Below are 27440 nucleotides of genomic sequence, written 5' to 3' on the forward strand. Positions count from 1 at the left end.
GGCATGGATCAACAGCGTATTTTGTTGTAATTTTGAAGACCTGTAGCACATTTCCAAATTATCCTACCTTGTGATGGCTCAAAATTTTATTCAAGAATAAACTGAACAGTACGTCTCAACTTAAAACCATCAGGCATTGCAAAGACTGGCATTTGAAAAAAAAGGAGTGATGTGGGTGTCACTGTGTTTGCAGGTACAAGGTCAAGGTCAATAGGTAAATCTTTTTTCCAGACTTGCATAATTGTGATTTAGTAAAACTATTATACATACAAGTTTCTAGATCAAATCCAAGAGACTCTAGCAAGGATTTATCAAAGATTTTTCTTGGGAAATTTATACACTACATCACAGTACTGTCTAACACGTCTAATACTCCATAATCTCTTCGGCTCGGTTGACATCTGCTGACTATCTGGGCATATGATTCACATCATTTTCATACTCGCCAAACCATCCAGTGAGTCCTGTTAACTGTTTGGAAGTTTTTGCATTTGTTCTGTTTATTTATATTTTTATTTATTTATTTATTTTCATCAAAAAATTCCCCAAAAAGTCCATGTGTTTGGCAGCTCCATGTTTACCTGTCCGTTTTATATAGTGCATTTCATAGTACTCAAAAATGCTTTACACCAAGATAAAAGCAAGACTTTGGTAGTGGTGCCATCAAGCCCGAATGTAATCAGACATGAATGAGGATTTGTGCTCCAGTACATGACAGATTGGGTTGTAGGTGGCCAATGTTGTGGAGATGAAAGAAGGCTGTTTTAGTGATCAGGTTAGCATGGGGGAGGGATGAGAGGGTGTGGTCAAGAATAAGCCCAAGGTTATGGGTTTGGAGTGAGGGTTTGGCAGTAGCGCCATCAATGTTGAGGGAAAACACTTGGGTGGTGGTGATGACAGAGTTAGACTCAATAATTATGATTTCAGATTTATTTTATTTATTGCAGTTTGTATGTATCCAGTCTTTCAAATCTATTAAGCAGTTTTTCATACCTATTTGAGTCAGTGACAGCTGACAGGATCTTTGAGGAGAGCTAGTGTCGGGTGATGTCGCTGTACAGGAGAAAAAGGAGGCCATGATGATGGATGATCTGACCAAGAAGTAGTATGTACAAGATGAAGAGGAGGGGACCAAGCACCAAACCAACGGGGTGACAGGGGGCCGTGTCAGATTGATAGTTGTTTATGGATATGAAATGATGTATATTGGAGAGGTAGGATCTGAACCAGGTGAGAACTGTCCCAGTAATGTCAAAGGAATGTTAAAGTCATGTGAGGAGAATGCTGTGGGTGATGGTGTTGAAGGCAGAGGTCAAGCAGGATGAGGATGGTGAGGGAGCCAGAGTGCACTGTTTCAGTGATGTGTTTAGGTTGGAATTCAGATTGAATTGGTTTATAGGGTTGGTTAAATTGGGTGGTGGGCTGTTATTTGTGTGGCAACAACTCGCTCAAGCACTTTGGATAGAGAGGGAAAATTAGAGACCAGACGGAAATTGTTTAAAGATTTAGGGCACAGACTGGGTTTTTTGTAAATGGGGATGAAAACAGCAAGCTTTAATAGGGAGGAAAGCTAACCAGAGGACAGGAAGGAGTTAAGAACCTTCAGAGTGCTGGAAGACAGGCCTTGATGAGTCTGGACATGAATTTGTCCAGAGCAAAGGTTGAGGACATCATGATCGCAATTACAGAGGATATATCAGATGGAGAGATTTGCAAAAATGAAAAGAAAGTGTGCTCGGTCAGTAAAAGGGGGTTCAATTCTGGTTCAGGGAGTGTGGATGTGGCCTGTTGGTTATGGATAGTATCAGTTTTGTTTAAGAGAACAACAGGTAAATATTACATTTATCATTGGTGAAGGATTGGCTAGCAGTGTCGACTGGGTTGAGGAGTTTGTTGATGGTTGAAAACAAAAGCCTTGGGTTACCAGAACCAGACTGAATTATTCCAGAGTAATAGGCACAGTAGGCAGTGATGAAGGCATCTTTATACTGCAGTTGATGTTCTTTATACAGTACATTTGGGCATCGATAATAAGACTAGTTTTCTCAGGAAGTTGCTCTGATTGACAGCCTTTGGACTTCAGACCCTGAAGCTTGAAAAAGAACCATGGTGCTGAGTAAGTGAAGGTGATAGATATGGTTTTAATCTGAGCAAGTTGATTAAGGTGGGAGGTCAAAAATGCATTGTAGAGGAGACTATCTGCAGAGGGGGGGAGTCCGAAATGAGCAGAGACAGGTAGCTGGAATAAAAGATGGGTCCGCTGACTTGAGGTTCTGGAAGGTTATTGTGTTTCTGCGTTTTAGAGAGGAACAGAGAATTTCAATATGAAAGGTGATGGCCAGATGGTCAGAGATGGTTAGGTCAGTGGCAGATAGGTGACTGATACTGATGCCTTTGGAGCAGACTAGGTCAAGCATGTGAAATTTGGTGTGGATGGGGAAATCTATGTATGAAGTATGATGAAGTTGAAATTTGGCAGAATGTCCAAAAATTTAGAAGTATTGTGCAGTAAGTAGAATCAATGTGAATTCTGAAGTGGCTCAGGATAGAACTGCTGGTGAATAACCAGGATTCTGAGACCAGATAATTTGAAAGTGATTTATTCAAATGATGGGGGGACTGGGTGGGTATCAAACTGGTATCAATCCTATTTCAGTAAATAATAGCAATTCCTCCAGGATAGCCATCCTGGCTGGGTTTGTCTATGAATGAGTAATAAAGGGGTGCAGTTTGATTTAATGAGAATTAGTCCAATGGTTTATGCCAGGTTTCAGCAAAGAATTGAAAATGAACATTCTTGTCCCTTGTCACTGAGGTAAAGACCTTTGTTGTTTAGTCACCAGGGATTGGGGATTTTAGTGGTGGGCAGGCAAATTTTGGGAAGGGCTCACGTTCATGTGTGGTTTGTTGTGATAACCTGGGACAGATGCAACTGGATGGACAGTGGACAAGACTGAGGGGATAGTCATGTCCAATTATATAAACTTTCTTTGAATGTTTCAGTGTCCATCAAGGTCCAAGTTCTTTGATTATCTTAATACATCCAGAGGAAGGGGGCCAATGTAGTTTGTAAAGCTGTGAAGGTGTGAAGTAATGTAGCACAAATCCATGGCAGCTGGGGGATGGAGCTAACCTTGCTCCACTAGCCACAAACCAGGCTACACTAGCCGGAGGCCTTAGGCAGGGCAACGTGGAGGCAGAGGGCAAGAGAGCAGAAGACAACAGTCCACAGGATGTCAGAAAGTCCAACCTGGCAGTATTGACTGCATGTCAAACAGCAATAACACCAACAACAACAGGAGACAGAGTCCTAACATAGGTGCCCACTGTAAAAAGCAGCGATGTCAGAACACTGGCCACAATCACCCCAGCAAAAATGATAGACCTAGCCTATACTGGTCCAAGTCTGGGTGCCAAAACCTTAGCAACACTGCCAGCATTGGGCTGCAATCACTCCAACAAAACCGCCTTGCTTTTAATATTTAGAGTGATCACAGATTAATTTTATGGAACATGCAAAATTATTTTTAAATTTCAACTATGAAAATTATTGTGAAGTGCAAAATGTATGCTTTATTCATTAAAGAGCCCCCCAGACATGATTTAGGATATATACAAATACTCTGTATTGAATAATTTGTCTACTGTTTTTTTTTTCATAAAGAAAGTCCAATTACTCACATACTTACATATTTCCTAAAATGACGTCCACTCATTTTCTTTCAGTGAAAAGTCCAGAATCTATGAAAATGATAACATTTTTCACTTTAGAAGTTTAACTGCTGGATGGAAGATGTCTCCTACTTCACTGAAAAGTCCATTCTCAGTGTATGTGAGCTGGAGCTCAAGTTTCCACATCACATTTAGCAGATGAATGTGAAAACAGCCCTTTAGTGTCAAACTCTGCACATTGTACCTGATTTTGAACAGTGAAACATTCAAGGGAAGAAACAATAAGTGATTTTTTATCCCTTGGCATTCCCTCCCCTCCCCTCCCCTGCATCACCCCATGCCTACCCCCATAACACTAATACATGTTCTACTTTTTCAGTTAATAATGACACTGTGAATATCTGTTATAAGGTAACAGATATTCACAAATAGATGGTAAATCTGACAACAGCAATTGGAACACATTGTACTAACAATTAACTTGGCCCACTCTCTCCGTCCTCCATCTCTGTCAGATGAAAGCTGACGCCACCTTTTTATACATTTTTCAATGTCCCAGGGGCACTTACAGTGCTCTCATTTTGTCACGCAGATTCTAAAAAAAAGAGCGAATGGAACAGGCAGGTGAAGGCCATTCGCAAGAAAATTCTAATTTGACTGTTTTAAACATGCTTTCATGACACACTCATCCAAAAGCCCTTTAAATAAGTGTTTCATCAGGGAGGAGGCAGCACAGAATTGGTCCAAGTGATCGAAGGCACCAGAGAGTTAACATCTGCTCAGAGCTAAAATAAACATTTCAGAGATCATATACACCATTGAATACAGGTTGTTGTTTTCAAATCTGAGATATACTATCTCATCAGAAATCAAATTTCAAATTGCATACCCTTGAGCTGTTGAGAATATTTAAGCCTATACAGTAAAGCGTGACCTGCATTAACTGGGTTAATTAAACAAAGACACATCCACACAAATACACAGGATCTCAGTTCCTGACAAAGTTTAGCAGTTCAACTTTACAATTTGAGTGCCTGCTCTGCTCAAAGAGCTTCCAACATTCCACTCATTGGCTTCCTTTCCCATGGGAAAGTGGTGTCAGACTTTTTCATTAGCCATACTCGTTTCATCATTTCACAGCGCAAACGCCCACTTGCTCAGCTGTGGGGCTTAGAGTAATCATATGCCAAAATATTTAGACATTTAAATTAAATGTTATTGTTAAATTCAATGTTAATTAAATAATAATAAAATTTGATATTATTATCAATAATATAATTATACAGTCACTATTATATTATTAACAAAGACTGATATCGAAAATTTTAATGAAGTGCTGAAAAAATTGATGCAGCAGCATTGAAGGTAGAACTGTACAGTCATCTTTATTCTAAAAAATTATGTTTTCTTCTGTTACTGTAAGGAAGGCAAGGGTCCACCCAGTGGAGACCCCTTTTGTTTGCGTAGGCCACATGATATAACTCAGCAGCTGAGCAGAGTGAAAGTATCTGTTAGTATTCATGGTGGAGGCTGTTCCCTGCTTATTGTGGAGGGTGGGTCTCACAATTTACCTGTTTATTTATACCCTCTGCCTTCCAGAGCTATGAGTGTGACTTCACGTGGCGCGACACTCATGCAGAGTGCTATGGAGGGGGAGTGATTTGGGAAATGGCCTTTGTTTGAAGCATTTCTTTTCAACTCCTTCGACATACCCTGAAAAACTAAAACTGCCAAGAGAGAGGCCAACAGGTCAGGGGCATTTCATAACTAATTCTTTGAAAAACTATTTCATAGCCTACTTAGGGAAAGGTATTTATATTTTTCATTTGATATAATTTATTTCCTTATTTATTTATTTAATTACTTATGTATTTATTTCCTTTAACTATGAGGCTACAGCTATGGATCAAAATAACCTCTGGTCCCTCCTCATATACTTGTTTGGGCTCTGCTATCACAAAAAGCACTCGCTCCCGACTATTCCAGAGACAAATGAAACATCAGTAGGTGGCAGGGCTTTCTCTTCTCTGGAATTCTCTTCCTGTTCAAATTCAAGATGCTAGCTTGGTTGACTCATTCAAAAGTAGAAACTACACACTAAAATCTGTTCACTTCAGCCTTTAACCTCATTTAGTCTACCCTAAGTACCAAACTATGGTTATCCAGCTTAGATGTCAGTTTTATGTGTGCTTGGTTACATGTATGTACCATAGTATATGTTACACACATATATATATATATATATATATTTAAATACTCTGAATATTTTGTTTATAATGTTTAATAAGTAATTTATCTCAGTATGTTGTTGTTGTTGAGTGTTGTTCATTATTGTCTTACTTTATGTACAGCTATAACAAACTTTGACTTGACTTTTAACTTAAATTTGACATGCACTGCAGTGTTTGTACCTTCTATTAATTGTACAATAGTAGACTACTCAGGAAGTGGTAGGGTGGAACTCTTGATAAGATTTCCAAATCATGGATGTGTAAAACCCCCCACTAAGTAGCCTGGTTCCAGCTCTGAATCACCACCCACATCTCAGATTTTTTTTTAAGTGATTCAAATAGCTGGGGTGTTGAGCTCATTAACAACTGTTCCCCCAGGTTGGCTTCATAGATGGGATTAAGAATCAGCACATCATATTCCTACATAGCTAGCTAGCTACATTCATTAAAAATAGTGACAGAAAATGGCTACAAGCATTGGTGAGATAGATGCAGTAGCAAGTGCAACTGTTACAAGTTGACAAACAGAGAAAAACAACTCCTAGCTTTGTATATTTCTTCAACTGTTGCAAAAAACAATGAATTAACTGCTCCTAAACATTGCTACTGCAGTGTCTTTGTTGACCCTAATCAGTGGGCTACTACTGATTATGATTATTATTATCATTGGTTATGGTAACACAGTGTCAGGTTACATGCGTAAAGCTAAATGGCAATAAATTCTGAATATCTGGGTAAACTAAGCATGGAAACCAGAATGTTAAATTGTTTGTCATGGATTTAGCATACGGATAACTGACTTGCCCAGATTAGAATGTTGATCGCTTCATATGAGTCTAGATTTTTTAGTTCTTCGAAGCTGGGTTAAAATTAAACTGGAACGGCTGTCAGAGTAACAAGTCCTTAAGCCCAAACCTGCAAAAGTATAGCTTATTGACTGCTGGATCATAACCAAAACCAATTCAATTTAAGCAAATTGACTCCATTAAAAGTATGCTGAATTGGCTACTAGCAGTTCATGTTTGCAACCATGTACCCATGGATGTAAAGACAACTATCACTGGATTACTTTGATACTTAAGGAAACCTAAAAACGTGATGATTCTCAGACAAGTTTTGGGGTTCTAAGGAGCTTCTTTTTTCATGATTTTTCAAGTGTATTTATGGACCTTTGTCAATGGTGGACATCATCAGAAAGTGTAAGTCATGCTGAATCTAAAAATATGTGCGTCATGTCTGTGTGCTCAGATTTGACGAATTTATGACTCAGAGTAGAAGAGGTGACATTTTTGATGTATGCTGCAGCAATCAGGTTAAAGTACCTTAACTGCCTCCATGAGCTGTGTGTCACAGCCATTGTTGCTGTTGAAGCTGCTGATTGTGTTTGTAAGTGGGCAAAATCAGTGGGCCAAACACCAGTATACACCTGTCACTCTCACCTCAGGCAGTAACCAAATACAGAGAGGTCCTTGAAGTAAACCTGCTCCAGAGTTCAGGCGACCTGAGACTGGGGCAACGGTTCACCTTTCGGCACAACAATAACCCCAAGCATACAGCCAAGACAACGCTGGAGTGGCTTCGAGACAAGCCTCTGACTGTCATTAAGAAACCCAGCTAGAGCCCACTATTAAACCCCACAGAACATCTGTGAAGAAACCTGAAGACGGCAGTTCAGAGACTTCGCATTCAATCTGACGGAGCTGGAGAGGATCTGCTAGGAAGAATGGGATAATCTGCCCAAATCCAGAAGTGATAAGCTTGTAGAGACTAACCCAAGAAGACTCGATGTTGTAATTTCTGCCAAAGGGGCTTCTACAAAGTACTGGATTCAGGGTCTGAAAACTTTTGTAAATGAGAGAGTTCAGTTTTGTATTTTTATTTATTTTTTATTAAGATTTCTCAAAAAATGTTCTCACTTTGACATTATGGGATGTTGAGTGTAGAGTGATTGGCAAAATTGGCAATTTTATCCATTTAAAATTAAATCTACAACACAATAAAGTGTGTCTGAATACTTTCTGAAGCCACTGTATGCATTTCCTTAAAACAGTCATTAAGGACAAAGGTTTCACTAGTTATCTTTTTATTCATCCCTATCCCTAATTAGCGTCCTATTATAGGTCCATCCTTCCATCCATTCACTCGGTGATTTATCTCTTTTAATCATTTTCATAGCTCAATCTTTTTGTATGATGAGCAAACAGACCAGTCTTCTCCTCACTGTCCTGCCCCCCCCTTTCTTTATTGTAATCATGGTTGTGTGTGTGTGTGAGTGTGTGTGTGTGTTTGTGTGTGTGTGTCTGTGTGTGTGTGTGTGTGTGTGTGTGTGTTGCCCTGTAGCGAACATTAGTCAGGAGTTATCCTTAGTCATTGGACTGTCAAAGAATCTAAAGACCAACATCCAGCACTTAATGCATCACATCTCCCTCCTTTTCTATTCCTCTCTCTGCAATACTCTGACTGACTTCTGAGTTTCGGGTTAGATTTGTGATGTTACCCATTTATGTGTCTCTGTAAGGTTTTTTTTCTTTGGTGTTTTTCTGTGTGTCTGTCGGCTTCTTTCTCTGTAAACAGTTTCCTTAGTTCTACACCAAGCTAGGATAGTGCCAAAATATCAAACGCACTCCTTGGTTTGATAAATAAGTGTAGTAGAAATATTTATGAATGAAAGTGGATCTGTCAACTCATCACTTAGCTTTGGCACTGAAAGAAGTTACATGAGGATGAAATTATAAACTGTCTAAACTTTTTCCCATTTTATTCTGCACTTCCTTTTTATATTTCTTAAAGCTCATTAGTAAACTGCCAGTGTGTTCCTCTTGCTCTGGATGGAGTTTGCTCACTCTGCTGTATAGACACTGATTCATCATTTCATCTTTAGAGGGGATTTCCCATGAAATCAAATAGTTTCAAAACAACCATGAGGAAAACTAAGAAAGAAACAGGGCTTGGGGATGTTGTTCAATTTCCAAAATGTCAACTTTTTATGAGCTAAGAAAAAAAATCCTTTTTTGTTTTCTGATATTTATTTTTCAGCCAACCCAGTGGGTTTTTAATGGTTTATTCACCAAAGTTAGAGACATATGGTTTTCTTTGGACAGCGGTGATATATACAAACAATGATATAATAAAATAATAATGAAAAATATGTGTACTCTATATGTATTTTTGTACATATAAATGAGGTAATCTATATCCCAGTAGGATTTACTTCTAACATATATAAGAGGTATTTTTTGATTCATTTTGAGAGTCATCTCCCTTTGGTAGCATCTAACAAAAGCAGTTTTACTGGCTGTTGAAAAAGATTTTGATAGGGTAGAGTGACCATATTTGTTTTATGTTTTATCTAAAAATCACCTCTAGCTATGAACTGGATAAAAGCAGTATAAGTAAATGTATAAATAAATACCTGAACCTTTCTGGTTTCATTGTTTCACACAGCAGGGTTACCCACTCTCACCTGCAAATTTTGTGTTGGTCCTGGAGCCTTTGGCATGTGCAATAATAATCATAATAACATTAACTTTATATAGCACTTTTTAAAAACATTGTTTACAAAGTGCTTAACGTTGTACATTTCTAAACAACATCCACAACAGAACCACATATAAATGTATTTCTAGTCTTGATTAGAAATCATAGTCTTCACGATGATGAAACATCTTTAAACCCGTTCAAACCATGTCATTTACACTTTTACATCACTGAAGAATTTGGAAAATGTTCCATATAGAAAGTAATAAGTTCCAAAGTTATTCCTTTGAATCAGTTGTCCTCCTGTGCACATCTTAACTGATTGATTGTATGAGGTATCTGGGAATAAAACTGAAATCACCAATTCCCAATATATTTTAAATTAATGTCCTGGACCTTACAAAAACATACAGGAAGACATTTAAAATGCTAAATTTTACATAATTAGTTTGAGGCTGGGTAAAGGGGAAAAATTGAACATATTACCTAGATTATCGTTTTAAATTCCATTTAGACTTATTAAGTCGTTGCTGAAATGTTTCATAAAGAACAACAGTAAAATGTCATGTATTATATATCGGGACAAAAGACCTGGAATAAACTGTAAAAAGTTGTCTAGGCCCAAAAATAAAGGTCATTTTGGTGTCCCAGACATTTTGCAGGTCTATTTATAACATTTAAGATATCCACTGTCTTGGGTATTTGAAATATATGGTATCGTAAGCAGTTTGCAATGGCTTTGGGCAATTATGGTCAGTTGTAATGTCAAGAACATTATAAAACTAATTCTGCATTTTCAATGTGGTTCCACCTGAAATTGATCCAAAAATGTGGTTGTCTTTGTGGTTAAGATGGTACGCAAACAACTTTCAGTTAGTGTTCTGGAGCTTCCATCATGTCAAATATACATGGAACAGCTCATTGTTAATGTCAAGCATAAAGTAATTGCTTTTAGATTAAATGTAGAACAAGGCTTGTTTTACAGACTCTACTGGATGCAAGTTAAATCTATTAATAAAACATATATTGATATAAATATAAAAGAAGGAACTAAAAACAATAATGTGCATACTGACTGTCTCACTGAAAATACGTTGGTCACATGAAATGTGTGTTCAACCTTGTAGCTCAATGGTAATATGTTCTGAAAACTAAACCACTGGGTTTGAATTGAGCAAAGTATAAGATAATTCAACGTAAAATCCTGCATTGAGCTCCCATCACATAGACTGGTATGACTGTCAGAAGGCTATGGATAGAACTAAATGATTTACTGTATGTACTGTGCTGTCATCTACTGTATGTTAAATTTACAGATCTCCTTCTGTCCAGAAACATGTTTACTTGTAAAAAAAACTTTAACATGTACAGCAAATACAGCAAACACAGTGCCTTATTATATCTGCTTTTCTGGCAGTAAAACCAATTATATTCAAGGGATAAATACAGGAAAAAGAACTGCTGCAGTATGTATAATTGGCTCAGTATGTTGACTTCCAACAGAATTACACTGGACAAAAGATGATGTAAGGGGCATTAATGAAAAGTTTAAAAAATTACTCCAGTGACCATGAAGTAAAGAGGTATTTTTAAGTTTAAGTTTAAGTTTTATGTTTTGGTGCTCTCAATTTAAACACGAATCCGTGTGCATTTAAATGAGAATAAAATCTTAGCATCAATACAGATTTCCAAAGAAGCATTCCAAAGAGTTCTCCATATTAAGTGACAAATACACTATTTTTAACTGCCCTTTAGAATAAAACACAGAATGGTTTTCTCCTCTGACGCCTTCATCACCAGGATGACATTATTGGTTTGTATCTTCCAAAACCATTATAAACCACTGTTGGAAAATAAATCTGTTTATGATGTGATGTTAATAGGTTAGGCACAAACAAGAGTGGGTTAGGCTTATGGAAAGGAAAAAGGTTTGGCTTAAAATCACTACTTCGTCAAGATTAAAAGTCCTTCATTGTCATGGTTACAATGACAACCACTTGGGTAAGATTATGGAACAGTTATGGCTGTGGTTAGAAGAAACCAATGTTGAGTGTCAGTTGGAAATGGAAAAAATAACTGATTTTCCATTTTAAAGTGTGACATTTTGTTGACCCATCCATCTATCTCCCCCCTTTGAAGATGTTGTGGCTCTAAAATAATGCCAGCTGTCTTCCTCCTTTGCTCCCGACCAACAAGGCATAATTCCTACAGCCACTAGAGGGCTTTGTCACTTGAATGTAGTTGAGGATAGTTTCAACTCAGGATTGTGCAAATGCTACCCAAATACATAGTGGGTGAAATAGCTCACTACTGGAAGCATTACATGGTCTTGAAGATGGCTCCATCATCTAAAAGCTAATGGGAAATGTAGTTAGATTACAATTGTCACTATTTGTAGCATTGCTAATCCCCAACTCAACAGGTTCACGTGTTTTGACGGTGGCTTTGTAATTACTTCAATATGTTTAAAATCAGCCAAGTACAAGGAACAGAGCTTGCATGAAAGTAAACAGAATATAATGAAATATTTGTTGGACCCTGTATTACACAATGTAAGCTCTCTATTTTTATGTGACACACTCTGTCTAGCCATTTTATATTCCATTCACAAACAGAAACATTGGTATGATGTCATGATAGCTTAATTATGGACATTTACAGCAAGTAGACAGATTGCAACTTGCTGAAAAGCAGGAATTTTGGGGACACGGAACAAGAATCATTATTTAAATTCTCTTATGAGGAAGAAGAAGACCAGTTGCACTTGTTTAGCTTTTTGAATTACTGAAGGGATCCTACTAATTGTTTTTTTAATCCTTTAATTTTGTATTATTATTATTATTATTTTTACTTTTGGTCATTATTGTTTTTTTCTTTTTTTGTGATGTTAAACAGTCATATCACCATACTATTGTGTTTGTTATGTGTATTATTCACCTGTACTGTTAAATAACATATATTATTATTAAACTAAATTAAAACAAAAAACAAAAACCCACTGCAACATGGAATGGTCATCTTACAGTTAATCTGGCCCAAGCTGTGACTGAAATAATTTGAATGTTGGCATTTGGTTTTAAAAGAATGTAAAGGAGTAAAAGGAAAGCAGATGAAAGATGAGTGTAGTGTATGTGTGTGCGTGGGAAATATTAAGACGTAAAAAGTGTTGGAGACATATTGTGTGGGCACACTGAAAGAATACATAAAGAGACAAATGGTATGGCTGACTGAGCCTCAGTGTCTCCTTCAGGATGATAACTGCCAAGTCATTCAAAACAATGGAGCACACAAAATATTCATCTACTCTTTGATTTGTCACTGAACAAACACAAAGCTGAGACAGAGGTGCATTCCATCTCATTAATACCTTTAGCGTAGGTGGTATATAGTTTATTCAAAATGAACAACATGCACTTATGCAGAAAATCTAATGGCTAAAAAGACTATTTTTGAAAATGCGTTTAAGTTGAGCTTATCAGAATTTTCTCATTATCAAAATAGACACATCTGGTGAAGAAACTACAAGTTTAAACTCCTCAACTACAAATCACCTATAATTTACATTTTTGCTGTTCATTTTTCAATGGGTGCAACACAGTTTTAGATTTTTCGATGTTTTTTTCCCAAGTGTTCCAGGCAGCCATTGGTTTCCATTCATTTTGACTTGACAACTTGAGTTGTGTAATGCATCACACTGAACATCAAGTCAGCATTATTTTTTTGTCAGTGTTGCACTATTGTTGCATGGAGGAAGTATTTGAAATGCAGACTGATCTTTAAAGTCTGACTTCCAGTACAGCAGACAAGTTTACTGACAAGGTGGTGAACACAATGGAGAGTGAATACCGGATTTACATCAATACGGTGGACAAACAGAATTTCAAAAAAATGCTAACGCTGCTCTGTGTCTGCTGATGAGTAAATAGGTATATGTAAGATAAGATTATGTTAGTCTGTAGCTTTGCAGCTTGTTGTGGAGTTCTTCTGTCCTTAGTAGCCAAAAATCTGTTTGTGCAGCCTTGAAGAACTAACTATATCAATTAAAGATCTTGAGAGCTGCACTTGAACTGCACGAGCCATTAATGACAGTTGCAGAATACTCTTTTACTGTAGGAAAAGGATGATTCAGGTTTATTACAACTTGGGCCTTATTTCCAAACACAACTCCAAATTAATATTCATGTTGCTCCATGTCTACTGTATGTGTAAATAGGCAACTCTTTGCTAACATGTTTGTCAACTTTATGATGTGTTTACATGTTAAGTAGCACTGAAAAAATAATGTCTTTTTAATGTTCATTGTGTCTGACAACACAACACAAATTTCATGAGTCTGCTGATCGATTTTCATAATGTATGGAACTGAATGAAAAGCAATGGCTGCCTGGAATAGTAAAAAAAAAAAAAAACATTTAAAAAATACTTTTTTTTCCTAAAGTACAGCAACAGTCATGTTGAGCTTGAGAGTGCATTCTTGCCCATGGAAACTTCAGTCTAAAAAACAATTCCAATTCAAGTTCAAATTAAGCTCTGGTGTAAACCCTAAGTGATATGCTGTCAACAGGTTAAAAATGCAAAACCACTGAAATCGTCAAGGGCAATTCTAAATTTAAAGCACACTGGTGATGGGGATTTAAGAAAACAGTTGAAAAGATACCAGGATCACTGCACAGTATGTACAGGTATCTGAATGAGGTGATCAAATAATACCCTTGGCTCATAGAAGGAATATTAGCATTCATAATTTTATCCATTTCTCCATTTCCTCTGAGGAAAATAATTGTCTGACTCAAGGTTGCTTTTAAGTGTAACTTTATGTGCATGGGTGCATGTATGAGAAGAGGCATATATGATGGGGGGGCATGTGTGTGTGTGTCTGTGTGTGTGTGTGTGTGTGTGTGTGTGTGTGTGTGTGTGTGTGTGTGTGTGTGTGTGTGTGTGTGTGTGTGTGTGTGTGTGTGTGTGTGTGTGTGTGTGTGTGTGTGTGTGTGTGTGTGTGTGTGTGTGTGTGTGTATTGTCAATTCAGCACTGGCTTGATTCCATAATTCTCCATGAGAGACAGAGTGCATTCCAAAACATCAAACTAAGAGCTGCAGCCAACATGAAGAACTCTCTCCTGCCCTCCATTCTGGATCCTGTCCACATACTCGACATATGTGTGTGAGACTGCCTGTGTGCGTGTGTGTTGGAGAGATCATTTAACTAATCGCACCCTGTTCAGTGAATACGCTTACTGCCAAGAATTAAGAAGATCTGCAGTGTATGTGTGTGCTTGATTTCTTGCCAGGCGAGTTTGTGTGTATGTGGGTGGTTGTATGTATAAAGGCCTTGTTTGTTCTCAGGTGTGATTCTGTGTGTGCTCATTTTTTGTGGTGCACGCTGTGCCATAGCCAAACATGGCACAATCAGTCAGAAACTCTGACAAGCTGGTGAAGACCGATATCTGTTTGGTGAATGATTCATATGGCTCTTCATAGTCACTCTCAGAAAAACAGCAGCAATAGGCTTCTGATAGTATTTGGAATGCTGTCAGACAATTTTTTTATGTGACAAGAACTAAACTCAGTGATGCATGTTCATGATAAGAACATAAAAACATTTTTTTGATAGTAAGCTGGCATTTTCACTTGCTGGTGTAATTTCTTATCATTGGTGGTATGAAAAGCAATTTTCAGGTTGTGCAGGTAAGGAAGGATTTATGGAGTTTTGCATTCATGTCATTTGTGTGCCAATACAGTAGGTGGGTCTAGGGCTGGGTTAGATGGGGCTATAACACCACCAAGAAAAGCAATAGCCCCATTGTAGCCCCACTACGATATGATCTGACATTTGACAGATATAATCCTGTTTATTTCCGTTTATTTAGCTTCTGTTTCCCATGTTTCCCAGGTGATGCAGTCCAATAGTCCACTGACTTCATGTTCACTCAAGCTGTATTATCTTTAGCTCACTTATTTAGTTAGCTTTGGTACACTTGCAGTGTAATAGCAATGCATAGTTTCAGGGATCAGTAATCGTGGCTGGAAAAGGTTGTCAAAAATGAAGCAAAGCCTGCAAGCTACTTCAGGCAACCCAACTCCAGTCCACTGCTACTCTGACATGACATATTCTTCTAATGCAACACATATCCAACACACCCTTTTAATCATGACGGTGTACTTAAGCCCTCAGTGCTCTGCTCAGTCGTTTGTTGTTTGCCTGCCCACACCCCTCACCTGAAAGCTATGCTGCTGCTTATTGCCACTGCTGCTGCTGCCGTTCCCTTGTGGAGATTGACAAGGTCAGAGCCTAGATGGCAAACATTAATGCTATACATATTCTAAAACTATAATGAAAAATATTGTTGACAACCTTTTTTAAGACAAAACAAGTCTAAAATCAAAGTAAGAAAAGTCGTCTTTGAAAATGATAAGTTTGCTGAAGTTTTTGAATATTAAAAAAATATCTTATTAATGAATGGGACAGCTGGTTTTGGAGCTGCCGCCTTGTGGCCTAAAATCAATAACTGCAGCTTTAATGTAATCTAACTGTATCCAGATGACAAAATAACGCCAGTAAAGCTAGCTAGGTATATTTGTAGGTACCAGCTGGGAGTACACTTCTCCTCATGCTACAGAACATACAGTACCTTGGTCAAAATCATGAAACATATCTTTATTTTCTTTTTTTCTTTGGTCTGATTTGTGGTCATGTGGCAATCATAATTTGATATCCATTCAAGGTCTTGCCATTAATTTTATATTCTGGCTTGGACATAAATATAGTATCAACATTATTTTGTATTCTGGACATACATTTGCCCACCTGTCCTGCACGCCTCTCTGCATGTTGTAGTTAAAGGATGATTCTGGTTTGTTACAACTTGGGTCTTATTGCGTAACAATTTGATAACATTTATCATTAATTTTAACATTGTATACACCAAGTTAATTATTAATAAGATTTGGGAACATGGAAACACGTGGCTAAAAAGAAGCCCCACACAGACATGAGCATTTAGGTGATTGAACAGATTACCTGCCCCATTGGACTTCATTGCAGTAATGTTGGCGTGTTTAAAGATCTCCCCAATTATTTTAATTAGTACAATGTTAGTTTAAATAAGAAATGATGGCTGACACTCTGAAAATAAGGCCAGAGTTATAATAAAGCCTAACTTTTCAAATATCTCGTGTGGATCTCTCCTTTTTCTTTACAGTGGCAATATGGAGACAGCAGATAGGCAAGACCGAAGCAGTGTGGGCAGGCTACTTTAAGATATAAATCCCTATATGGGGATGAAATGAAATGTCACCTCACCTGAACTCAACTTAGGTAGTTTCTCAACTTGTTTTCAGTCACTGTGATCTAAATCCATGTCATGTCCTGGTTATGACTCACAGTTTTTTTAAGGTAATGCTTACTCAATATTTCCTTTACACAGTGTCATTTATAAAAATGAATGTTTAATTAACAATTTCAAATATGACAGTTATTGTAAATGAAATGTATGTCTGATTTCTTTGCTTTTAGATACAAATTTCAGTCACAAACAATACATCTGAATTGATAAAAAAAAATCAAAAAAGACCAATCCAAAATTTTTTTACAGAAAACACACAAGATGCAACTGTAAATGTAGAACATGTGAAATACAAACCAGAAAAAAAAAAAAAACATCCTCGGATTAGGGAACTGGCTTTTTTAAATTAAAAATTAACCACTGTTGGTGACATGTTCTCATTCAAAACCTGCTTTATGCCTCTAACATCCTGTTCTGTAAGAAAAAACGCATAACCTAAAAGATATGTCTTGCACTTACTGTCATTGAACAACAGGCCTTACATAGACAAACTGACACCATTTGTAGATATTTCTAGCTGCTGCAAAAGAAAACAGAAAATATGTCAACTGGTTTATAAATCAATAGTGTTAGGAAGCACCGACTCCCTTACTAACCATATACTGAATATTTTCGCTTTATTCTCTTTGTGTCCTCATGCCAAAACTTTTACTTTAAAGAGATACTGCCAAGACGAAGGTGGACATTCTATATCACAGTTTTTAATTTACGAATATGTTGGGTCTTCTTTCTACACTCCCTACCTGACAGGGCAGATTAAACTGGAAAGCCTGTTCTCTGGGTACAAAGAAAGAAACTATAGAGATTTGTCAGAACAAGGGGAGACTGTTTTCAGCCTGGACTTGAGAATACCTTTTCCATTATGATTCAGAAGCCCTGTGAAAAAAATCTTTATTAGTCAGTATATAGTTTACGATGCTGTAACAAGTCAAGTTGACAATGTGTTTTGTTATCTTAACTTGGACCAACTTGTTGTTGTTTCATGTATGTTTGGTAAATGCTATTTATTGAGCCAAATATAATGGAGCGGAAACCAAGTGCAAATAGCTAAAACTTGCACTGTTCTTGTTGAGTTGAATACAGTGGGTGGGCTAGTGATATATAAGTGATATATAAGCCACACTCATACAAGCAGCTCTGTGATGCTTTGAGCTAAATGCTAACATAAGCATGCTAACTTGCTGACAATGACAATGCCAACATGCTAGTGTTTATCAGGTACATACCATGTTCATCACCTTAGTTCAGGGTCTTACAATGCTAAAATTTCCTAATTACCACTAAGCACAATCAAGGCTAATTGGAATGTCATTAGTTTTGCGGGTATTTGGTCAAAAACCAAAGGGTTGAAAAAACTGAAATTTTGACCTGATGATGACGTTGGGGAAGAGTCAGAAATTCAGCAAAGTTGTAAGGATACATCGTTTGGGAACTGTGAAAGTTTTTTTTTTTCTTCCTTTTTTGCTATTTGTTTTAGAGCTTACAAATAAATGGCTTCCATTTTTTTCTGTTTTTTCTGTTTTTCCAGTCTCCATGCTACCTTTCATATGAACTTATAACAAATGCTAAATGTCATGTTTTGAGAGCAGTCTGTCTGAGACAAAGAGTAACAAAGACCAGACTTACACTTACAGTAGCCAAATATTCAAATAGTTTGATTCAAATAATTTGATTAGAGCAACTACACAAAACACTTCATTGCACTGATCTCTCTTCCCATTGTCCGCATTCTTCCTCTGCATTTGATGCACCACTACACTGAAGAAGCTTTGAGCAGCCACAGCACAATGCCTGAGGACTAAATCCAGTTCTGATGAATGTACAGTTGAAGGGCAAAAGCATGAGAAAGCCAACACAACCTGAAAACTCAACACAGAAAGGCCTCATTATACTGGTTAATTTATTACTGACAGAATGATGCACTGATGTTATATAAAATGGATAAAGCATATCAAATCAGAGTGAAACTACCTTATCATGTCTCAGCTCTTATGGTTAGTGATGGAGATTAGTGTATCATGTCCTGTAAATCCCACCAGAATGGAATCAACCTGTTTAAATTAATAACCGTCACTTCCTGCCCACCCACATGCTTTTTGATTCATATTTCACACCCTCACAAGCCTTTGTTCTTCTAGCTGGAGAGACATGCACGAGAGGGAAATACTTCAGCCTCAAAATGTCAGTTGCTGCTTCTTCCTCGCCAGCTGCTGCTTAGAAACAATGTTGTTTCCTGCTGCTGTATTTTTATCCTGCTCGCCTCTTGTCTTTGTCTTCGTCTGTCTCCTCTTTTTGTTTTAAATGTTTTATTTTGTGCCAGGGAGATGGATTTTCTTTGTCTTTACACTGCAGCGTTGTTCGAGCTCATGCTGGCAGTGTATTTCTGTTCTTTTCTCTCTGCAGTTCATCGCACTGTGTTGTCTGTTTCTGTTTCATTTTGTGGTGCAGACTGTGTCAAGATTTGCTTCCTTTGACTCTTTGTTCTCTCCAAAAATATTTTGGAAAGCAGGGTATGAGGAAGTATGCAGGTTGTTAGCATATTAACCATGCTCCTCATGGCCTGAATAATATTCTCCACCTATGCAAAATAAATCCATGTGCTCAGACAGTAGAGTTTTTCCTCCAGGGACGTGTACCATGAGAGATGAGAGCTGAAAGTAAAAAGACAAAACAGTAATTTTACCACCTATGCTAAAAATTTGAATAAATTATTTTTGATGTTGCAAAATATATAAAGTATATATATATATATATATACACATATATATGTATAGGTATGTATTTTGCTACAACTACATATATATAAATATATATATAAACCTGTAAGATATAACATACATAAGATATACATGTAGAACAATTGATTATAAGGTGAAGAGTGTCAGACAAACACATTTCAGCGTTGTCATAAAACACATTACAAGGAACATCTGATTGAGCACGGTATGAAGAAAAAAATTAAAAAGGTTAAAAAGTATATTCAATAACCAGTCACACTGTATCGGCCAATGGGGCATCAACACAGATGGGTTGGACATATGGTCATGTGGCTTCAATCCAATCACTTTCTCAAACTGGCAGAGGTAAGGGTGGTGCCCAATAATGGATATAGGTGACACCCTAAAAACTCAAGTGGGGAGAACAATGAGATACATTGTAAAACCCCATATATAGGGGATGTTTAGAAACTCAAAAAACACCACTGTAAAAATTCATTAACTGAGAAGTCCTAATTCATGCTTCCTGGAAATAAACTTTTGAGAAAAAAAATCCAAAATGCTTCTCTCTTTTTCCTGAAAATATTTACATTACAACCTCTTTGACTGGACATAATAACCTCTATGCATATAAAAAATACATATGAAATGTGAAGCTGCATTTCATTGAAATTGCTTGCAACAGGACTGGTTATATCCTTCCTCTTAATGGAGCTTGTATGTTCATTGATATGCTTTGTAAGGAGATGGGAAGTCTCACAGACACTCAGCACTAAAAATAGCCTTGAAGAGGTCTGGTCATGAGGACTTCAAAATGCTGACATGCTCGAACAACTCTGTCCTTTTCTTCCTCTTTTGAACATTACCATAGGTTGGTATTTAAAGGCCTCTTTCAAGGATGGGTTGTTTTGGAGAATATGCCAGTGTTTTAGAATTACAGTATGTCCTTGATGTTCTTGGTCTTAGGGGTGAATGTAGAGCATTAAATAAGTTGTATCTTAGATTTTCCAAAGTTGTTGGACTTGCAGATAAGCCTCAAAGCTCTTTGACTCCACTTTGTTTTCTGCACACACAAGCCGATCGTCTTTGTAATTTCTTTCTGAAGGCTTTTTTACTTCAACCTACAACTGAGATTAGTCTATAACGTTGATAATGATTGGTCAGATTTTATTTATACAGCCCAATATCACAATTGATAAATATGCCTCAAGGGGCTTAACTATATGTATATAATTACGACACCCTCTGTCCTTAGACCTTTGAATTGGACAAGGAAAACCTCCCCCAAAAAAACCCTTTAACGGGAAACAATGGAAAAAAATTTCAGGAAGAGCAACATAGGAGGGATCCCTCTTCCAGGACCGACAGACATGCAATAGATGCCATGTGTATATAATACAGCAACATAGTAGATTTACAGTATGAACAATCACAATGACAGCATTATTGATTGTAAACATTCATGAAAAATTTGATCTGGGAGGACGACAAGCAGCTTCAAGATGCCGCCAACAGACAGGAACTGAGCCACACAACCTCCTCCCCAAAATTAAAACTAGATAAACTAGATAGAGGAAAGACTTCACAAACATACAACAGGCATAACCAAGCACATCATTCACATGTCTTGGAGAAGAAGACAAACACAACAGCCAAGAGCGGGATGACTAATGGTCTTGCAAAGAGAGCCTGAGTGAAAAGAGAGGACTGGGAGGAGAACATCTGGAGATAGAGACAGGAAATTTATAGTAATCTCGTCAGTTCAACAACATTGACTATACTGTACGTACTAGGTTTAATGGATTCAATGAGACTGAGACCAACCAACTGGCGGGAGAACAGGGGCTGCCAATTTAGGATTTTTTACGTCATCAAAAGCACTAAAAAGTCTGATCTGACTTGAGTGGTAAACCGATGAAGCTAAAATTGGTGTAATGTGGTAGAATTTTCTGGATTTAGTTAAAATTCTACCTGCAGGTTTCTGAACCATGTGAAGACTTTTAGTAAGAGCACAAGGCAGGGCAGAAAACAAAACATTACAATAATCCAGTCTGCATGACACAAAGTTGTAAATTAGGTTCTCAGCTTCTGTCACAGACAGAAAAAAAAAAGAATTTTAGCTCTGTTACGTAGCTGAAAAAAGAAAGTCTTGGTGATGGTTTTAATGTCCTGATCAAAGAGAGGGTAGGATCAAATATAACACCAAGATTCTTGGCTGTCAGACATTGAGAAATCACACAGTTGTCAACAGTTACTATTACTTGATCAAACTGGTGTCTATGTTAGCCGGGCAATGAACAGCATCTCAGTTTTATCTGAATTAAGGTGCAGAAGATTATGTGGCATCACAGCAGACAAGCAGGCCTCTAATTTGATAATTAGTGTAGGGTAATCAGCTTTTACAGGAAGATACAGCTGAGTATCATCAACGTAACACTGGAAATTAGTTCCATGACTGTGTATAATTTGGCGAAAAAACAGGTGAAATATAAAAAGAGAAAAACAGAGGGCCAAGAACATAGCCCAATATATGGAGTATCCCAACTCCATATTTGACAAAATATTGATGTGGTATTATTGTAGGAAACACACTGTGTTTTTTTTTCAAATAAGTAAGACCTTAACCACATTAGAGCCAGGCCAGAGATGCCAAATTTGTTTTTCAATCAGTCCAGAAGTATGCAGTGATCTGTGGTATAAAAAGCTGCACTAAGATCACGTAAGAGAGGCAGAGAAGTGGAGTTTGAAGCCATAGTACGCAGAAGATCATTAACCACTTTAGCAAGTGCAGTTTCAGTGGAGTAACAGACCCTGAAAGCAGATTGAAAAGGTTCAAAAAGATTGGTGTTAACAATGTGGGCTGAAAGGTGCTGAAAAATAAATCTCTCTAGTACTTTTGAAAATAATGGAAGGTTAGAGACTGGTCAATAATTATTAAGAGACACTGGAACAAAGTGTAGTTTGTTAAGTAGAGGTTTAACCACAGCAGATTTAAAGCTAGTGGGGACAATGCCAGATGTAAGTGATAAATTAGCAATAGATAGGATTGTAGGTCCCAAAACTGGCCAGAGATCTTTGGAAAGTTTAGCCAGTAGAGGGTTTAGGATGAAGGTAGAGGGTTTAGAGGCAACACTAACATAGACAATGATTCCAGAGATATAGTCTCAAAATTTGTTAGCGACTATCTGTGATTCAATGTATTGCTCAGGTGGTTCTTCTGAAAAAGCTTGAGATGAGGAACTAATTTTGTGTTTAATCTAATCTATTTTACTTCGGAAAAAGTCAATCATGAGCCATAAAGGGCAAGCAGCTAAGTAATGGCTGCTTTTGAGTACGTTTGGCTACAGTATCAAAACTAAATCTAGAATTATGTCTATTGAAACTGATGAAGCAAGATAAATATGCTGCTCTCACATTTGTGACACTGGAGGTTGAAGACTTCCAATTTAGATTGTCGCTAATGCGCTCCAATCTCCTGCAGGTCTGCTTAGTGGCAAGTGTTTCTTCAGTAAACCAGGGTATAGACCTCTTTGACCATCTGGTGTTGTTAGTAAGAGGTGCAACTGAATCGAGGGGACTAGACAGAGTTGTGTTTAAATCACTGGCACAATTTTTAACTGGGCCTGTCGCTGCAGTGAAAGGAGCCAGGATCACCGTTAATTTCTCACCAAGACCAGTTAAAGTTGATGGACCAATGTGTGTTGTGGTAAATACATCAGCACCAATGTCACAAGGACAGGCTAGTATCACTTTAAATTTGAGAAGGTAGTGATCTCACATAACGGATGTGATTGGGGAGACATTCAGATCAGAAACCACTATCTTGCGAGATAGAATCAAGTCAAGCGTGTTGCCAATGCAGTGCGTAGGCTCACCCACAAACTGGGTGAAAATAAAAGTATCAAGAAGTGCTAGACAGGCTTTACTTTGAGGATCAGAGGCCTCGTTGAAAATTGAGGTCACCTGTAATTAGAAACTCATCTGAATGAGTAACAAGGTCTGAGATAAATTCTCAAAATTCTTCCAAGAATTTGGAATAGTACCACAAGGTGGAATGGTCAGAGTCTGTTGTCCTGGCCAAAGCACTTCATAGCTAATGGAGATGGTTTTAATACAAAAGCCTCAAGTGAGTGAAAGAAATATCTAGTTTGAAGGTTAAATTGAAAAATTAAATTGGCCTGTAGATTAAGGCAAGGACCCAACCTTGTTCAGTAGCCCAAGCAACATGGGCACTGGTATGTTCAAGTCGGGAAGCTTCATCTAATGGTAAGAAAACATTTGGTTTAAATCATGTTCCATATAAACAAATCATATCCTAATTATGCTGACGAATCAAATCATTTAATAGTAAGGCTTTAGTAGAAAATTTATATGATATTTACACATCCAGTAGACATAGAGCTACATTAGCATTTATATAGTCATTTTTGTGTCCACCTGGAGAGAGTTAGTCCAATATTCACTCTCCTTTTAGCTCTACTTTGGTCTCTTTAGCTGCTAAATGGACCACTATGTTAACCAGCTAGTCTGCTGGGCATGACGTGTAGAGTGGGATAATCAGAGCTTTTTTGCAGAAGACAGCTGTCTGCAGTGGTTGGAATTAAAAGCAGATGAAAGCACGGTTTTTGGGATAGAAAACTGAAATGATTAGCCAAAAGAGGCTGAAGTACTGAGGGAAACTGTAGAGTTGGATATGTGTGTGAGTTCAGCACTATGCACATCACCTTTCATGTTACACATAGTCATTTGATACATTGTTAATCTATAAAAGAATTGTTCATGCAAAAAAAAAAAATAATTCAATGTTTTACTCATTCATTCAGACATCCAAAAGATTAAATGAAAATGAAACTACTTCAGAACTGCCAAAGTACATTTCACAGTTCTTTGCTATGACAGGATTGCCTTTTTTTAACAACTATAAGGTAGACGTCAAAACAGAAGTTCTCATACAACAAGAACGCTTTTTTTCCGAGTGCTTATTCAGTGTTATATGGAGAATCAGATGTCAGAAACTCCACTGACAGCTGAATGTTTGGCAGACAAACAAGAGGTCAGAACAAGCTGGTCCATCAGGTATAGTGCAACTCTGTCAATGTCACTTTCGTCAAACTGGAAGTGGCTGTATTGACATTGTGTCTCCAATTGTTACATCTGCCTTTTCATTACAGTTACAATACGGGGGTAATATGAATATGTCCGCATGATAATGAGAAGTCTTTGCAAGATAATCTTGTGATAATGAGATACTTTTATTTTTAAAGACAAATATCTGTTTTTTTCTAACAATGGCTGTTCTGCTCTACCATAAGAATCAGACAAATGATTGCACTTTGAGCGAAAAGATCTAATATTTCACATTATCATCTCTTGCAGCAAATGAGAATTTATTGCATCTAAAAGTGAATGGTTAGTTAGCTTTTTTGTCACACATTCTTACTAGATTATTTTTCAGCGAGTGTGTTTACAAGCACACTGGTATCCTGATTATGATTAGTTTTTTGGAGTGTTATCCTACATATAAACATCTCTTGGTTTTGGAAACCTGGATAAGCTCTGTAAAACAGGGGACTGATGTCAATATTACATTTCCAGTCCACACTGGTTTCTTCAAAACATGATCACAATATTCCCTAATCTCAAAGGTATTTTTTGCCCAAACCCAATAAAACCTTAAATTCAAAATCTTAAAACAAACAACATGTGATGTTGAGAAGTATGATATGAAACCGAAGCAAGGCCTGAACCAGATACCTGCGCTCCTTGAAATTAATTTAATATATTACTAAATGGTTTTTCCAAATATGTTTTGGAGGAAATGTAATTGCTGCTTGGATTATGCTCATTAGCAACATGTTTTTTAGCCCAGCAAGTGTAATGTTTTTGTGCCACACAGAAATCGGAGGTGGTCGGGGTGGATGATGGGAAGTGCAGAACTTTTACTCCAGAGTGCAGGGTTCACATCCTGTAAATGTTAGGGAAAGATCATGGTTTGGTTATAGAAAAAGTAAACCCCTCTGGCTGTATTAAGGTAGGCCCCCGACTTGGTCCAAAGACGGTTGTTCCAGTTTGACTTGCGCTGAGCCATGAACTTGTGGAAATTATCAGCAAAAGCTGATAATTTATGAAATCATTAAGTGTTTTACCTTACTTACTGTGATAATTGTGTGTATTATTTTCTCAGTAAACAAACAAAACTCTACTAAATCTACTACTAAAAATCTAAAAATTGTAGTAACGCTAACAGCTTAAAGTAGTAAACATGACATTACAATTGTTTAAATTTTAAAATGTTCATTTTAAAGGTGTGTATATATATATATATATATATATATACACACCACATACATACCACAACACAGTCAATCACCATCTACACTGCTTATGGCAAACTAAACTTAATCACCCAGTACTGAATGAGTTTATAAAATGTTTAAGGTTGTAATTCTTCCATTGTAATTGTGAACAGTAGTAGTAGTTTGGTTATTTATATAAAAGCCATGTGGGCGGGAGAAGGTGAGAACTAGTGCAAGGCTGTGGCTATTTCCCAAAGCGGTACATACCAGTACAGATATGGGAGTATGTTTGTTCCTTTTTTGCCAGCACTAGACATAATTTCTAGGACTGGGATGTATGGCTTTTAAGGTCGACAAGCTTTTGTCTCAGTCTGTTGCTGGGTTAGAAAAAACAAAACAAAACACAAGGACAGACAGTGTTTACAGATTCTCATCAATTTCTCAGACACTCCAGCCTCATATTGAATAAAAATATTTAATTTGTTCCTCTCTACTCAGCCTGTTGCTGTGTCATTCTTACCCTATGAGCCAGGATTCAGATGGAGGAAGTGCAGCAGTAAATTGTCACTAAATGGTAGAAGAAACATTCTGGATTCCAGCATTTACAGGGCATATTAAACAGCAGCCATAGTATTAGTAGCTGCAGAATGAATTGAGTCAAGGATCATTTGAGATAAGACTCAGCATTTATGCTATTGAGGTAGCGTTTCATTTCAAGAAGCCCGGAGCATACACATAGAGCTACAAAGTCCACGGCCACACAATAGAGCTACAATCATACTAAAATACTATACTATATATTAGGGTGTTTCACTTTCTCTGGTATTTGTCTGACTCTTAATCCTTAATTTGCTCAATGACACATTCAGCTCAGAGGGGCTGCATGTTGTAAAACGTGTTCTGTCACACTCTTCGTTTTCCTTTTACTGTGACAGTAACTTGTTTCAGATACTGAACCTTTTGTACAGCCTGTCACACTCCAATCCTCTAGTACTCCTGCTTCTCCTTCCCTGATTGGATAGTTGTGCCTCTCATTGCCTGCTCCTCAACATTAACTGACCACTTATCCTGACACTTTGCTATTACTCTGTATTACATACTTGTCACACACTTTACCACTCCCTCCCTCACTCATTTTCTTCTTACGTCTCCAGCTCCATTCCAACTCTGACAAGGGCAATGGCTCTGTGCGATACATCCTGTCGGGTGAGGGAGCCGGGTCTGTCTTCATCATTAACGAGACTACGGGCGACATCCACGCTGCCAAAAGCCTGGACCGTGAGAGGAAGTCCCAGTATGTCCTACATGCAAGGGCCATTGACCGGCAGACAAACCGTTCACTGGAGGCAGAGTCAGAGTTCATCATCAAGGTCCAGGATGTCAATGACAATGCTCCAACATTCCCTGATGGACCCTTCTCTGCCACTGTGCCTGAGATGTCTGATGTTGGTAAGACAGGCGCCTCACACAGCCTCTAATAACAGACAGTAACTTAGTCAGAACACACAAGTGTAACTAATAGTGTAACCATTAACAATGGCAAATTAAGACTCCTGATAAGCCATGATTATGAGTCATCATGTTCAGTACCAGCCCTGAAAATGGCTTACATAAATAGAATACATTATTAATTTTATTAGTAGCACTTGTGGTTGTTGTGCTATGACATGTCAAAATGTCTGTAGACCATAAGGTCTGTGTTCC

General features: G+C 37.5%; 1 protein-coding gene across 2 annotated transcripts in view; it reads left to right on the forward strand.

Moving 5' to 3' along the window:
- The window catches only part of LOC120798881 (cadherin-18-like), a 213722-nt gene that overhangs the window by 64522 nt on the left and 121760 nt on the right, over positions 1-27440 (forward strand). For both annotated transcript variants that reach the window (XM_040143670.1, XM_040143671.1), the window contains exon 3: positions 26891-27185. In XM_040143670.1, the coding sequence (XP_039999604.1) occupies positions 26891-27185 (295 nt within the window). The remainder of the gene's footprint in view (positions 1-26890; positions 27186-27440) is intronic.

Source organism: Xiphias gladius, chromosome 14 (assembly GCF_016859285.1).
Source record: "Xiphias gladius isolate SHS-SW01 ecotype Sanya breed wild chromosome 14, ASM1685928v1, whole genome shotgun sequence".
Lineage (NCBI taxonomy): Eukaryota > Metazoa > Chordata > Actinopteri > Istiophoriformes > Xiphiidae > Xiphias > Xiphias gladius.